This window comes from Balaenoptera acutorostrata, chromosome 19 (assembly GCF_949987535.1).
Source record: "Balaenoptera acutorostrata chromosome 19, mBalAcu1.1, whole genome shotgun sequence".
NCBI classification, from domain to species: domain Eukaryota; kingdom Metazoa; phylum Chordata; class Mammalia; order Artiodactyla; family Balaenopteridae; genus Balaenoptera; species Balaenoptera acutorostrata.
The window spans coordinates 62296987-62313312 of record NC_080082.1 but is presented as its reverse complement, the minus strand read 5'-3'; the positions used below and the strand labels follow the sequence as shown (position 1 = coordinate 62313312).

General features: G+C 41.9%; 1 protein-coding gene across 1 annotated transcript in view; it reads left to right on the top strand.

Annotated features, from left to right (window-relative positions):
- The window catches only part of LOC103003407 (zinc finger protein 665-like), a 311171-nt gene extending 304727 nt beyond the window's left edge, over positions 1–6444 (top strand). Inside the window, exon 3 of the mRNA XM_057533740.1 lies at positions 1286–6444. Coding sequence (XP_057389723.1) covers positions 1286–2238 — 953 coding nt within the window. The 3' untranslated portion in view covers positions 2239–6444. The remainder of the gene's footprint in view (positions 1–1285) is intronic.
- Positions 6445–16326: the final 9882 nt, after the last annotated feature.

The following is a 16326-nucleotide window of genomic DNA, read 5'->3' as shown; positions in this document are numbered from 1 at the left end:
TTCAGAGCTGAGGAGAAGCTTTGTCATGACCTACAATACTCTATTTTCTGACACCATTGACCGTTTTGGTGCCTTGGTTTGAGAGGGACTGAGATGGCTCTCTCTGGAGTCCTCTTTCCCCTTGATCTCTTTTGGTTTTCATTTAATACATATCAGGGCTAAGTCCTCTGTAGTCCTGACCACAGGACCTATTTAGTTTCCTTTCATATTTTATATCCTTGGAAGAACTCAGGAGATAGACAAAGTTCAATGATTCTCAACATATATTTCACTTTTCCTTTTATATGTTCCTTCTAGAATGTAAATTCTTTCTTTGGTTTTTATGGAAAAATCCTTTAGAATGCCAGAGACCATTATTTTGTATAATTGTGGTTACTTATTAACTTACCTGCTAGATTTATCATGGGTTACTAAAACATTTTATTAATTATTATTGTGATATACAGACTTTTTAAAATATCTTTTTTCTTATATATTTCCACGTTATTAAACACATTTTTTGTATAATTATGTAATTCAATATAAAATATTTATTTTCCAACTGATTTAATAGGAAGCCTTTCTGCTGGATTTGCAATCAAGGAGTTATCACCAAGAGAGGACATTAATAAAGGAGAATTATACCATCTAGTGATACTGGACAGAAATGAAAACCATGGCATCAAGGATTTTGAGCTCAAGGAAGTCTGTGCAGATGTGCAGGAGTGTGAGAGTGAGTGGGGATGTGATGCAAGAAATGACAAAGAAGTACTTTTGACCCATAACAAAAATCTCAGTCATGGAGAAGATCACAATAATAAATCCTTAATTAATTTTCCTCAGAGTGTTTCTGTAAGAAGTAATACACGTGAATATTTCACGCATGACAAGCCATTCATAAGAAGTTTGTTAACAATGAAAAATAACGTCAGCGTTGCTGGAAACAGAGATTCCAAGTGTTTGGAAAGTAGACCTGGAGTGAGGCTGCAGGCCCAGGCGGCTCAGCTGCAGAGATTTCCAGCTGAGGAGAAAGTGTATGCATGTGGTCAAGTTGAGAAGCCAGTCAGCAGTGGTTCCTCAGTTTCACCCCTTCACAGAATTGCTCCTAGTGTGGAAAACACTTTGTCACCTGCACAACACAGGAGAACACACTCTCGAAAAAAATCTTACAGCTGTAATGACTGTGGGAAGGCTTTTAGCAAAAGCTCAAACCTCAGGAATCACAGGAGAATTCATTCTGGACAGAAACCTTACAGATGTAATGTGTGTGGCAAAGCCTTTAACCAGTGTTCTAATCTCACTACACATCAGAGAGTGCATACAGGAGAGAAACCATATAAATGTCATGTATGTGGCAAGGTCTTTAGTCGAAATTCACACCTTGCAAATCATCAGAGAATGCACACTGGGGAGAAACCATATAAATGTCATGAGTGTGGTAAGGCCTTTATCCAACATTCACTCCTTTGGAGTCATGAGAAATTGCATACTGGTGAGAAACCTTACAATTGTAATGAGTGCGGCAAAGCCTTTGCTGAGCGGTCAAGCCTTAACAAACATAAGAAGATCCATACTGGAGAGAAACCTTACAAATGTGTTGTGTGTGGCAGAGCCTTTACCATGCGATCAAATCTTACTCAACATGAGACAATCCATACTGGAGAGAAACCTTACAAATGTAATGAGTGTGGCAGAGCTTTTACCCAATTTTCACGCCTTACTAGGCATCAGAAAATGCATGCTGGGGAGAAGCCACACAAATGTAATGTGTGTGGCAAGGCTTTTATTGAACTTTCACAACTTTGGGGTCATGAGAGAATTCATACTGGTGAGAAACCACACAGATGTCACGAGTGTGGCAAGGGATTTACCCAACGTTCAAGCCTCATGGCTCACCAGCGGATTCATACAGGAGAGAAGTCTTATAAGTGTAAAGCCTGTGATAAGGCTTTCATCCAACGGTCACAACTTTGGGGTCACGAGAGGACTCACACTGGAGAGAAACCTTACAGATGTAATGAGTGTGGCAAAGCTTTTACAATGCGTTCATATCTTACTCAACATAAAACAATCCACACTGGAGAGAAACCTTACAAATGTAATCAGTGTGGCAAAGCTTATACCCAATTTGCCAGCCTTACTAGGCATCAGAAAATACATACTGAAAACAAACATAAACCTAACATATGTGGCAATGCTTTTATTCAAAGCTCAGGCTTTGGAGATCTTCAGACAATTCACAGCAAAAAGAAACCTTAAAAGGTAATGATTGGGCTTCCCCGGTGGCGCAGTGGTTGAGAATCCGCCTGCCAATGCAGGGGACACGGGTTCGAGCCCTGGTCCGGGAAGATCCCACGTGCCACGGAGCGGCTGGGCCCGTGAGCCACAACTACTGAGCCTGCGTGTCTGGAGCCTGTGCTCCGCAACAAGAGAGGCCGCGATAGTGAGAGGCCTGCGCACCGCGATGAAGAGTGGCCCCCGCTCGCCGCAACTAGAGAAAGCCCTCGCACAGAAACGAAGAGCCAAGACAGCTGTAAATAAATAAATAAATAAATAAATTTATTAAAAAAAAAAAAAAAAGGTAATGATTGACACATAACTTGTGCAAGTATCCAAGCCTTACTCAGGCTGAGAGACTCCCTTCATGGAAAAGGAAGACATACAGATGGCCAACAGGTGCGTGAAGAGAGGCACATCCCTGAGCATCAGGGAAATTCAAATGGAAGCCACAGTGAGCTACCACCTCACACCCCTCAGAATGGCTGTCATCAAAAAGACAACAAATCACACGTGTTGGTGAAGATGAGGAGAAAAGGGAACCCTTGTGCACTGTTGGTAGGATTGTGAATTGGTGCAGCTACTATGGAAAACTATATGGTGGGTCCTCAAAAAATTAAAAATAGAACTGCCATATGATCCAGCAATTGCTCATCTGGGTATTTACCTAGGGAAAACAAAAATACTAATTCAAAAAAATATATGCACTTCGTTGTTTGTTGTATCGTTGTTTATAATAGCCAAGATAAGAAAGCCACCTAAATGTCCACTGATAGATGAATGGATAAAGAAAATGTGGTACATATATACACATACATACAAACACACACATAATGGAATATTAGCCATGAAAAAATGAAGTCTTACCATTTGTAACAACATGGATAGCTCTGCAGGGTATTTTGCTAGGTGAAATGTCAGAGAATGGCATAGCACATGACTTCACTTATATGTGGAATTTAAAAAACAAAATACAAGGAAAATAGACTCATACATAGAACAAATAAATGGTTGCCAGAAGGTGGGAGAGAGGGTTCGAGGTGAGTGTGAAACAGGAGAAGGGCTTTAAGAAGTACAAATCTGCAGTTACATAATAAAGCACGGTGGTGTAATATACAGCATAAGGAATATAGTCAGTAATAATAACCGTATGGGGACAGATGGCTACTAGACTTACCGAAGTGATTATTTCATGATGTATGCAATTGTTAAACCATTATGTAGTACACCTGAAACAAAATATTGTATATCAACTGTGTTTCAGTGAAGGGGAAAAGAAGACTCCATCATGGAGAGATACCGTGTAAAACCGATGTGTATGGCAAAGCCTGTAGCCAGGACTCGTACCTCACTTGATATCAGATTATACATCTTTGAGAAAAACTACACAAATGCATGGAGTGACAGAATATAAATGTAAAACTGTTTTCTAAATTACTGTGCTTTTGGGGGTTACAGCCCCTTCTCTGGATTTGTTGATAGGACTCAGGGCCTCTGGTGATGATTATAGGAAGGGCCTACTCTACCAGCTGATCATGAAAGAGAGCAGGACAGGATATTGCAAGAATGAGGTTTTCATGTGAGTAGAATGATGGGTTACTAGAGATGGCATACGTGGGAGAAAAAATGGGGCGGCGGGGAACAATGGTCTCCCTGTCCTTTGAAAGGGAATGGCTGCTGTATATATAAAATAATAAAAATTAGTCTTATTTTTGGAAACTGAAGACTGAAGACACAGTATGATAGAGGACAGTAATCAAAAGAACCAGAGTAGAGTGTGCTTGTGAAGGCTGCAGATTTGGCCTCTGGAATTGCATTTTGACACCATTTTATGTAGAATGTATAAGTAACATGTCGGGACTTCCCTGGTGGTCCAGTGGTTAAGACACTGCAGGGGGCATGGGTTCAATCCCTGGTCAGGGAACTAAGATCCCACATTTCTTGGGGCGTGGCCAAAAAATAGGAAAACAACAACAAGTAAGTAAAATGTTATCTTTTTTATAACCCTTAATTAATCACGTGCCTTCTGTTACCCACGCATATCCCATCGCATTGGGGCGCTTTATAATAATGATCACTAATTACACATCATCATGCTTTCTAAGTTGAATGACATCTGTAACAATTTCTATGTTAGAGTCAAACAGCAGTTTTTGAAATACATGTATATTCATAATTTGCATGTGAGCTGTGAACTCCATAGTGTAACCCAGATTATTTCAGTACAATTTCAGACTCAAACCCCCTGAAACCTGCCTCCCCATTTGTAAATATGCACCGCATGATCAGATTTCTACATACCTTTTTTTGTGTGTGCCAAAACAAGACCCCTGGGTTGCACCTTTACATGAGATGAAGATACAGTAAGCATGTAAAAAATATTAGGAAATAAAATTTCAGAAATAGGGATAAAAATAATCTCTTTTTTGTGCTTGGAGTTGATGAAATAAAATTTGTATTTTAAGGCAAGACAAGATAAAATTAAGCATAAAATTCTCTGTGTGTGTTCGGGCCTCCTCCCTCCCGAATGTGCAGCGTGCATCTGCATTACACATTACCCACAGCTCCTCAAACGTGGGAGTGCCTGCTCGACCCTGAAGATCAATTTATTTTTTTCTTCTGACACTAGTGATTTAACTTCTTAAAAGAATACCGTTCTTTCCCAACTCTGTGGGAGGTCATGGTGACTTGCTGCTCGCTCTGTATGTACTAACCTGGATATGTATCCTTGGTGAACTTTATGAAAAATTTCAGTATGTCATTTTGATGAACGATCCTTTTTCTTGAAATTGAATACAACTGTGCCTTTGACTTCTAACAGAACAGTTCTCAGAGCTTTATGAGAGTCTGTTTCCCAAGTTAGAATCCTCAGTTTGGCTCACATAAAATTCCCTTTTTTTCTCCTTGATTCTTAATTGAATTTTTGTTGACATTTTCTTGTTGTACTCAGTATGATACCAGAGACACCTATCAGAGGACACCTGGAGTCTACCCCAAACCGATGGGTCCTTTGAGACGCATCCACTTCTCGGTACTCCTCAGCTGCTTTGGTGATTTCTCCTGATATTCAGACATCATTGCTTTAAATGACATCCTGAATTTTATTTGAGCTGTTTTTTTCTTGGGACTTGGAGTCCTAAGAGGGAGTATGGTACATTCCCTAGGCAGGGACCTGGGAGGGAACTTGGGAGTGAATTGGGTTGGCTGGTCTTTTTTAAAATTTGGCTTAAATTTAAAAGATTATATATAATCTGAACAAACCATTTGATAGTAGAATGAGAGACTGAGCCTGCTCAGCTCCAAACAAAAGGAACACTTGCTCCTTCCAGCCACAAGGCCTTGTCAGGTGATTGAGAACCTAGTGGACATATCTGAGGATCAACCCTTTAGATGTACTGCGGTCCTACAAGGGACCCCACTACAACCATTCAGTAAATTCTCGCCGAGGGGCACAGCAGTTTTTGCTGGAGGGAGAAACCGAGACCTGTAAGAGGCTCGAACCGACCCAAGAGTAACTCCTTAGGGAGCTAGACTCAGGAGCAGCACACATGCGATCCATCACAGTGCCCTCAGAAGGTTGTTCAGATTATATCTGAATTAGGCTCCCAAATTAATAAAGAGAAACTGCACTTCAAAGGCTGACCAGCTCCCTAATAAACAGCCACTCCCTGGAACTCTGGCCAGCTTCGTGTGCAGTTGGAACAAAGCCAATACTTGCAAGCATTTAACTTTTAAATGGCTAGGATGGCACTCTACTGACATTCCAAAACTGTAGAGAAAGCTGGTTTAATCTTTTCAATTCTGACCTTGAGAGAACAAAAGTATTCCCAGGAGAAATCTTAAAATTTACAGTTCTTACCATATCCTTGAAATGTAGCCCATGGTGCCTGACCTACAGCCTTGGGTCAATTAGTAGAATTTAAAGCTGGAAAAAAACAAACGGTGGGGGAGGGGAAGGACTTTTAAACTCAAGCAGGAAAACAGACCTCTGTGTAGGGGACTTTCCTGGCAGTCCAATGGTTAAGACCCTGTACTTCCACTGCAGTGGGCCTGGGTTCAATCCCTGGTCAGGGAACTAAGATCCCACATGCTGTGCAGCATGGCCAAAACAAAAACAAACAAAAAAAAAAGATCTCTGTGTCTATCTGGATGAATGTATGTCTATCTATACATAATAAATGTGGTATGTCCCTAACTCCAGATGGTGTTATTAAAATTAACTTCTAGGGCTTCCCTGGTGGCGCAGTGGTTGAGAATCTGCCTGCCAATGCAGGGGACACGGGTTCGAGCCCTGGTCTGGGAAGATCCCACATGCCGCGGAGCAACTAGGCCCGTGAGCCACAACTACTGAGCCTGCGCGTCTGGAGCCTGTGCTCCGCAACAAGAGAGGCCACGATAGTGAGAGGCCTGCGCACCGCGATGAAGAGTGACCCCCACTTGCCACAACTAGAGAAAGCCCTCGCACAGAAACGAAGACCCAGCACAGCCAAAAATAAATATAAATAAAAATAAATTTAAAAAAAAAATAAAATAAAATAAAATAAAATAAAATAAAATTAACTTCTAAAGGAGCTCTATTGAATTGACTTACAAGTAAGTGCTTACAAATCAAATATTTGTAAATGTAACTTAAACTAGCCCAAAATTTCTTTTTCATTTATTTATTTTATTTATTTTATTTATTTATTTTTGGCTGTGTTGGGTCTTCATTGCTGCGCGCGGGCTTTCTTTAGTTGCGGCGAGCTGGGGCCACTCTTTGTTGCAGTGTGCAGGCTTCTCACTGCGGTGGCTTCTTTTGTTGTGGAGCATGGGCTCTAGGCGTGTGGGCTTCAGTAGTTGTGGCATGTGGCCTTAGTAGGTGTGGCTCTCGGGCTCTAGAACGCAGGCTTAGTAGTGGTGGTGAACAGGCTTAGTTGCTCCGTGGCATGTGGGATCTTCCCGGACCAGGGCTCGAACCCGTGTCCCCTGCATTGGCAGGCGGATTCGTAACCACTGCACCACCAGGGAAGCCCCCTAATTTAGCTCAAATTTTTAAAGGATCACATGATCTAGGATTAATCTTTACTGAATAAAAACAAGTTTAAATTGATGGCTTCATTAACATAGACATGCCTTTAGAGTCATCAACGTTAAGTATACTTTCGTTGTACCTAGGTTTACTGAAATAAAAGTAGTATCTCTCTTTGAGATGTTCGTGTTATCTCTGTCACAAAGTTTGTCCACGAGAAAATTAACAGTGTGAATAAAATGTAGCATGACAAGTTATCACAAATGTTCAGAACATTAGATTGTAAAGTACGGGAGTAAAGAATTCAATGCCACAAATATAATCACAGGTTTACTTGACCACAACCTACTGATCTGTGAACTGATGCATTGCAGTGACTTTCTTTGCAGTGATAAAATGCGTGCACTCATTCTATCAACGAGGAACGATTCTAATCACTGGTGATACAGCAGGAAATCAATGCCTATCTTCAAGTAGCTTATATTCTATAAGGGTAAGTCAGCAATAATAAAATATGATGGTGATGAATACAACGAAGGTGTACATGTACAATGATAGAGTGACAGGCCGTCCTAACTTAAACAATGTGGTCAGAGACTGCCCATATGATAAGGTGATATTTGAGCAGAGTCATTAATTAATTGAAGAGTGTCATGCAAATAAATACAAATGGGGAAGGGCAATTAGGTGGAGAAAATAGAAGGAGAAAATCCCCAGGATGGGAACGTTTACAATGATTGAGGAATAGCCACAATTGATGTGTGGCTTGGTGGGGTGTGATATTAAGTTTCCATAGGAGACATTTAAAATTCGGGACTTATAGTTAGAATTTTTTTTTTTCAGGACTTAGAAGCAACCCTATATAAACTGGCTGTGTATTCTTTTGTATGAACCAAAAAAAGGGTGTTTTTGGAAATCCCAATCTATAGCCAGTTGGTCAGAAGCACAAGTGGGTGACAACCTGGACTTGCAACTGACATCTGAAATGTATTGGGGGGAGGGGGGCAGACTTGTGGGATCTGTGGGACTTGATCCTGTCTCCAGGAAGTGTCGGAATTGAGTTGAATTGTAGGACACCCAGCTGGTGTCACATACGATTGCTTGTGGAGAAAACGCCCACATATTTGTTGACTCGAAGTGTCAGAAGTGGAGTGTTCTCTGTGAATGTGGCAGTAGCGTAAGGGTAAAGGAGACATAGAGGAAAGAAACGCACAGGTAGGAGGAACTGGATTTTTCCCTCCACAGGAAGAAGAAACAGAGTTTTTCCTTTATTAGAAACTCCACCTTACAAGAGAATTTCACACAGTCTTTCAAAGTGCACATAGTACTTTATCAAGACAAACCATTCTGGGCCATCAAACAAGTCTTGATAAATTTTAAAAGAATTCAAGTTATACAAAATATCTCTATAACCACAATGTCATTAAAACAGAAACTAATAACAGAAAAATCCATGGAACATCAAATATTTGGAAAATAATGATCTACTTGTGACTAATCCTGGGACAAAGAAGAAATTGGAAAAAAAAAAAAACATTGGAATGTATTCTGAATTGAAGGAAAATGAAAACAACATATCACCATTTATAATTTGCCACCAGAGCAGGAGAAGTTCAAAACAGGACGCATAGAGAAGGGATAGCAATTTAACAAAACACTAAGAGCCTAAAGGCTCTTTCATTTTCTTGTTTGCTTGGGGTTTTTGGTCATCAGTGTGAACTTCCTGTTTGTAGTAGGATTTAAGTCGTTAACTGAGCTCATCCAGGTCTGAGCCTTGCTTCCTCAGATGAAGGCAGCACCGTGTAAGAGAGCAAGTTTCTTTTTTTTTTTTTTAATTTATTTTATTTTATTTTTTATTTTATTTTATTTTTGGCTGTGTTGGGTCTTCATTGCTGCGCACGGGCTTTCTCTAGTTGCGGTGAGCGGGGGCTACTCTTCATTGTGGTGCGCAGGCTTCTCATTGCGGTGGCTTCTCTTATTGTGGAGCACGGGCTCTAGGGTGCGCGGGCTTCAGTAGTTGTGGCACGCGGGCTCAGTAGTTGTGGCTTGCGGGCTCTAGAGCACAGGCTCAGTAGTTGTGGCACACGGGCTTAGTTGCTCCACGGCATGTGGGATCTTCCTGGACCAGGGCTCGAACCCATGTCCCCTGCATTGGGAGGCGGATTCGTAACCACTGCGCCACCAGGGAAGGCCGAGAGCAAGTTTCTTGACGTTATTTACAAATATTTGATCACGATAAACCAGTTGGAAATGTTACAACTGGGAACACACAGTCCATTGAGGGTAGTTAGACAATGAAAAGTAATATATTTGTAGGTGAATTAAAAATAAATGGATATTCTAATGGAAAGAGTGAATATATGTAATAGAAGGAATGAGGGTAATAATTTAGGAAGGGAATTCTTTTTTTTTTTTTTTTAATTTATTTTTATTTATTTATTTATGGCTGTGTTGGGTCTTCGTTTCTGTGAGAGGGCTTTCTCTAGTTGTGGCAAGTGGGGGCCACTCTTCATTGCGGTGCGCGGGCCTCTCACTATCGCGGCCTCTACTTCTTGCGGAGCACAGGCTCCAGACACGCAGGCTCAGTAGTTGTGGCTCACGGGCCCAGTTGCTCCGCGGCATGTGGGATCTTCCCAGACCAGGGCTCGAACCCGTGTCCCCTGCATTAGCAGGCAGATTCTCAACCACTGTGCCACCAGGGAAGCCCAGGAAGGGAATTCTTGAAATCAAGATTTTAAAGGTGGGACAATTAGTACTGGAGATAATGAGCTCCTACCTGTAACCTTGAATTTGAGAGTTTCAGGTGGGTGAGGAAAAAAGAAAAGGTCATTGAAAGTGTACCAGTCAGTTTTCTGGAGGTTTTGCTATGGTAATAAATACCCCTGGATTCTCCTTGGCTTACAACAAGAAAACATTTATTTCTTCCTCATATCGTATCATTATTCACCTCTTGCTTGTTTCTCTGATTTGATTCTGGGGTTCAGGGTAAAATTCCAGTGTATCTGGGATGTACCATTCTTGCAGCAGAGAGAAGAGAGGGTTCAAAAAAGCAAACAAAGGCTTTGAAATGTTCCATTTAAAGTTAAAACATGCCACTCTACTCTCACCAAATGGGCCAAGGAACTCACAAAGCCAAGCTTGCATAAAATGGGCAAGGAAATGCAGTCCTCTCAAAGGGAAGGAAGAGTTGCCTAAGTCAAGAGGCCAAGCTTGATATCAGAGGAACAGATGTGTATAATCTCACAGCAAGGTGATAATTAATTGGAAATAATATTTCAGTATATGATAATGCTGCTTCTATCAGAAATAATTTGTCCATCCTTTGTTCACACACAAAATACATTTACCTCTGTCCCAAAAGAAAGGTTAAAAAAGTTCTACTCAAACATGAGAATCTCTAATCATCTCATGAGATTCCTCTGAACTCAGAGCCCCACGTGGAGTTCTCTTCACTCATAACGCATTGTGGTGGAACAGAGAAATATAACCTTAATAAACCCTCCCACTTAAAAAAGAAAGAGAAAGGAGGTACCCAGTAATCTTGGGTCCACAATAAATGTGCAGTCTTGCTGGCCAGATGCAGTCAGTTCCGGAGGCCAGGAATGAAGAATGATCTTGTCTTGGCTCCAACTTTTCTACTGAGAATCGATATAGGGTGGTTTGTGTTTCGTTGTTCTTTTTTCCTTTTTTTTTTTTTTCCAGTAAGTTAGGCTTTTACTCATATATACAGCTTAGCTATGTGTATACAGCTTACCATGCCAAAAAAAACCACCCCCACCAAAAAAACACCCCACAACCCACCTTTTAAAAGTATTTCACTAAGGAAGACAGATTTAGCTTTGGCCGTTTATGTACATATTCATTTTATATCCCCACTTGTTAGCCTGTGCCTGGCACACAGTGGATGCTCTGTGAATTTAGGAATGAATTTGTTTTTCCTTAAAGGTCCCTGTCTCTCTGAGGCCTTTGTGTCTTTTTTTTTTTTTTAATAAATTTATTTATTTATTTATTTATTTTTGACTGTGTTGGGTCTTCGTTTCTGTGCGAGGGCTTTCTCCAGTTGCGGCAAGCGGGGGCCACTCTTCATTGAGGTGCGCGGGCCTCTCACTATCGCGGCCTCTCTTGTTGCGGAGCACAGGCTCCAGACGCACAGGCTCAGTAGTTGTGGCTCACGGGCCCAGTTGCTCCGCGGCATGTGGGATCTTCCCAGACCAGGGCTCGAACCCGTGTCCCCTGCATTGGCAGGCGGATTCTCAACTACTGCGCCACCAGGGAAGCCCGCCTTTGTGTCTTGCGCTTATTCTCTCTCTCCAGTCTTTTCAACTACGTATTTATTTATTTATTTTTTTATTGGAGTAAGATTGCTTTACAATGTTGTGTTAGTTTCTGCTGTACAATGAAGTGAATCAGCTGTATGTATACCTATATACCCTCCCTCTTGGCCACCCCATCCCACCCATCTAGGTCATCACAGAGCACTGAGCTGAGCTCCCTGTGCTATACAGCAGGTTCCCACTAGCTATCTGTTTTACACATGGTAGTGTATTTATGTCAAACCTAATCTCCCAATTCATCCCACCCTCCCCTTCCCACCCTGTGTCCACATGTCCATTCTCTACATCTACCTCTCTATTCCTGCCCTACAAATAAATTCATCTGTACCATTTTTCTACATTCCACCTATATGCATTAATATACGATATTTGTTTTTCTCTTTCTGGCTTACTTTATTCTGTATGACAGACTCTAGGTCCATCCACATCTCTATAAATGACCCAATTTCATTCCCTTTTTTGGCTGAGTAATATTCTATTGTATATATGTACCACATCTTCTTTACCCATTCATCTATCATTGGACATTTAGGTTGTTTCCATGTCCTGGCTATTTAAATAGTGCTGCAATGAACATTGGGGTACATGTGTCCTTTTGAATTATGGTTTTCTCAGGGTATATGCCCAGGAGTGGGATTGCTGGGTCATATGGTAGTTGTGTTTTTAGTTTTTTAAGGAACCTCCATACTGTTCTCTATAGTGGCTGTATCAGTTTACATTCCCACCAACAGTGCAGGAGGGTTCCCTTTTCTACACACCCTCTCCAGCATCTACTGTTTGTAGATCGTTCTTGACTTCACCTAGTTACACCTAATAGAGTATTAGAAACCATGCCTTCTTTCCCATAAATATTTACAGTCCCAAAGACTATTGTAAGTCTATGAAGTCACAGGGTTTTTTTTTAATTTTTAAAAAAATTTATTTATTTTATTTATTTTTGGCTGTGCTGGGTCTTCGTTGCTGGGCGCGGGCTTTCTCTAGTTGCGGCGAGCGGGGGCTACTCTTCATTGCGGTGCGCGGGCTTCTCATTACGGTGGCCTCTCGTTGCGGAGCATGGGCTCTAGGCGTATGGGCTTCAGTAGTTGTGCCTCGCGGGCTTAGTGGCTCTGCGGCATGTGGGATCTTCCTGGACCAGGGCTCAAACCCGTGTCCCCTGCATTGGCAGGCACATTCTCAACCACTGCACCACCCGGGAAGCCCTGAAAGACATTTCTTAATTTTTTTTTTTTTTTTTTTTACTATGCATGAGGGATTGTCCGTTTTATCTTTTGATTTTGTAAACTACACACCACTGGATATTTCAGGGGGCTGACACTCTTCCATACATAAAGCTGTTCTGTGACCCTCACCTCAGAAGCTTCCTCCTCAGCTCCTCTGCAGTTGATGAGCACGCCCCACAGTACACTCACTGCCCCGTGTTGCGGACTTGGGAGTCCACCCTCTGTCTTCCAAACAGGCTAACTGGGACCATCACTTGATGCAGAACATTCTACCTTCTAGAAACCCCCAAATTCTCTCTTGTCCTTTTTTTTTTCTTTCTTTCTTTTTTTTTCTGATTCACATTAATCATCTCTGACTTGAATTATAGGTAAAACCTTCTGACTTGCTTCCAGTGCACAGTTTGCCCTCCAACCACATCTGCCCATTTTACCTGCAAGTTGTTTCGTTTTTGTTTTTTGGGGGGTTTGTTTTTGTTTTTGTTTTCTTTTTTTGGCCACACAGCGCGGTATGTGGGATCTTAGTTCCCGAACCAAGAGATGGAACCCGCACCCCCTGCAGTGGCAGTGCGGAGTCTGAACCACTGGACCGCCAGGGAAGTCCCAACCTGCAAGTGTTGTAAATATGCTCCCCTCCACCCTAAACGATCATATATTTCGGCTGACTACCTTTCCTCTCAGGATTTGAGATAAACACACAACACCTGGTCTCCAGTGTCCTTCAGAGTGTGAAGTACTGTGTTATCTCCAGCTCCATCCAGTACCACTTGTTAGAGAGCCAGGATTTTTCCTTCTCATGTTCAAGATCATCACACAGGCTTCCCCATTCAGCAAATTCTTCTCACACTTCTCTGCCCAGTTAACACTCAGGAGATTTTAATTGATCAGGTTTAAAGTTACATGCTCATATAAGTTTCCATTATCTCCAAGGTATTAGAGACCCCAATTTTAAATGAATTCTTAGGCTGTAGACTTCTCCTCTGCAACATTTAATAAAATGGAAATTATAAAAGCATTGCACATAATATTTAGTTGAGGACCTGCTGTGTCTGCTATGTTACGATTTCTCTAAAGTCAGAGACACGGTCTGTTCTTCACACCCTCTCTGTTATGTGATTGCTCATTTTAGTGCTTAAATCTCTGTAAAGAATGAATGAATAAATGACAACTCTGTTTAAATAAATATAAAACACACAGCTATCTTATCATTTTTAAGGAGTCATGTAACCTTCTGCAGTGCGCAGAGAAGACCCTGCAGACAGTGGGGTCACGGCTCAAGAGAACAAAGGGCTGATTGCTGGGAAACGTGAAGTGATTGGGGGAGAGGGTGATCAGCCACCAACAGGGATTATCAGAAAGACACGAACAAAAGGAAGAGAAGGAAAAGAGGCTGTGAAAAGATACAAAGGTCCTTACCAAGATGAGGATGCTTCGGGTGGCCGTCATCTCAGGGGAAGTTTGGCCGTCATCTCAGGGGAAGTTTGGCCGACACTTTGTTCCTATGAATTGTGCGGGACCCACTGCTTGTGTCTTCAGAGGCTGAAAACCATGGAGACGCTGCCCAGATCATGAATCCCAAACATGCAACATGAGGGAAGTTAAAATGCTGCAAGTCGTGATTGTGTGACCTTGTTATTCCGATTACCAATTATAGTTCTTTGTGATATTTTGCTGTTCGTGTATCAGACACATAAAGAGGAAAAGTGATATTTACCAGCATGTTCAGGATCAAGTGTGGGCTGTTAGAGAGGCACATGGGAGCTTCTATCTTAAGCTCTGTCATCTTGGAGCTCCCGGGGCCAGTCGTGATGTTGCAGAAGATGCTCAAGAAGCAGGTGCTGCCAATGGATACACCACTGGCCACTCGGTGAAGGTACGAAAGAAGTTTAAATCAAAAATCACTGAGGAGGGGCTTCCCTGGTGGCACAGTGATTAAGAATCCTCCTGCCAATGCAGGGGACACGGGTTCGAGCCCTGGTCTGGGAAGATCCCACATGCCACGGAGCAACTAAGCCCGTGCGCCACAACTACTGAGCCTGTGCTCTAGAGCCCATGAGCCACAACTACTGAGCCCGCGTGCTGCAACTAATGAAGCCCACGTGCCTAGAGCCCGTGCTCCGCAACAAGAGAAGCCACCACAGTGAGAAGCCCCCACACCGCAACGAAGAGTAGCCCCTGCTCTCTGCAAATAGAGAAAGCCTGTACGCAGCAACGAAGACCCAACGCAGCCAAAAATAATAAATAAATAAATAAAAATTTTAAAAAAAATCACTGAGGAGACATAGAAAACAAACTTATGGTTACCAAAGGGGAAAGGCGCAGGGGATAAATTAGGAGTTTGGGATTAACATACACACACTACTATATATAAAATAGATAACCAACAAGGACCTACTGTATAGCACAGGGAACTCTACTAAATATTCTGTAGTAACCTATAAGGGAAAAGAATCTGAAAAAAACCCCAGATATATAGTATGTATAACTGAATCACTTTGTTGTACGCCCGAAACTAACACAGCATTGTAAATCAACTATACTTTAATTTTTTAAAAAAAGAATAATCACTGAGGAAATTTTTCAACCCCAAACCTGTCCTTGTCTGAGACACTCCTTTGGAGGCAGTGAGCAAGGAGCTGGCTGCAGTCAGGTGACTGAGAATCAAGCCTTGTGAAGGAATTTAACGGTGTTTTATTTACTTTTTACCATACAGATTTCTCTTTCCTTTGACCTTGATCTTGCTACAGGCTGTGAAGAATAAAACCAGTTATTGTCATTTTTTTAAAATAAATTTATTTATTTATTTATGGCTGCGTTGGGTCTTTGTTGCTGTGCGCGGGCTTTCTCTAGTTGCAGCGAGCAAGGGCTACTCTTTGTTGCAGTGCACGGGCTTCTCATTGTGGTGGCTTCTCTTGTTGCAGAGCACAGGCTCTAGGTGCACGGGCTTCAGTATTTGTGGCACAAGGGCTCAGTAGTTGTGGCTTCCAGGCTCCAGAGCGCAGGCTCAGTAGTTGTGGCACACGGGCTTAGTTGCTCCGTGGCATGTGGGATCTTCCTGGACCAGGGCTCGAACCCGTGTCCCCTGCACTGGCAGGCAGATTCTTAACCACTGCGCCACCAGGGAAGTCCCAACTTATTGTCATTTTGGTAGGAATCTCCATTTCCCAAATATTAAGTATTAATGATAGCTCCGCTGTAGTTTTGCTGCTTATTAACTTTTCTTCTGCATTTTGGCATAAATTTTAGCTGCACTGATCTGTCAGTCTACTCATGAATAACATATCCCCTAGAGATAGCCTCCCTCATTTTGATTCATTTCTAGAGTTTTTGTGGCTCTTATTTGCTCTTCATTCTGTAAGATTTTTGCAATAACGTTGCTAGCTCCAAAACTAACTGAAGTTGTCTATACAGGGAGACAGTAATTTTATTAATTAGCTTAAGGAGAATTGATCTTTTTGTAATATTGAGTTTTTCCAACCAAGAACAAGATGTCAATTTTCATTTATTTATA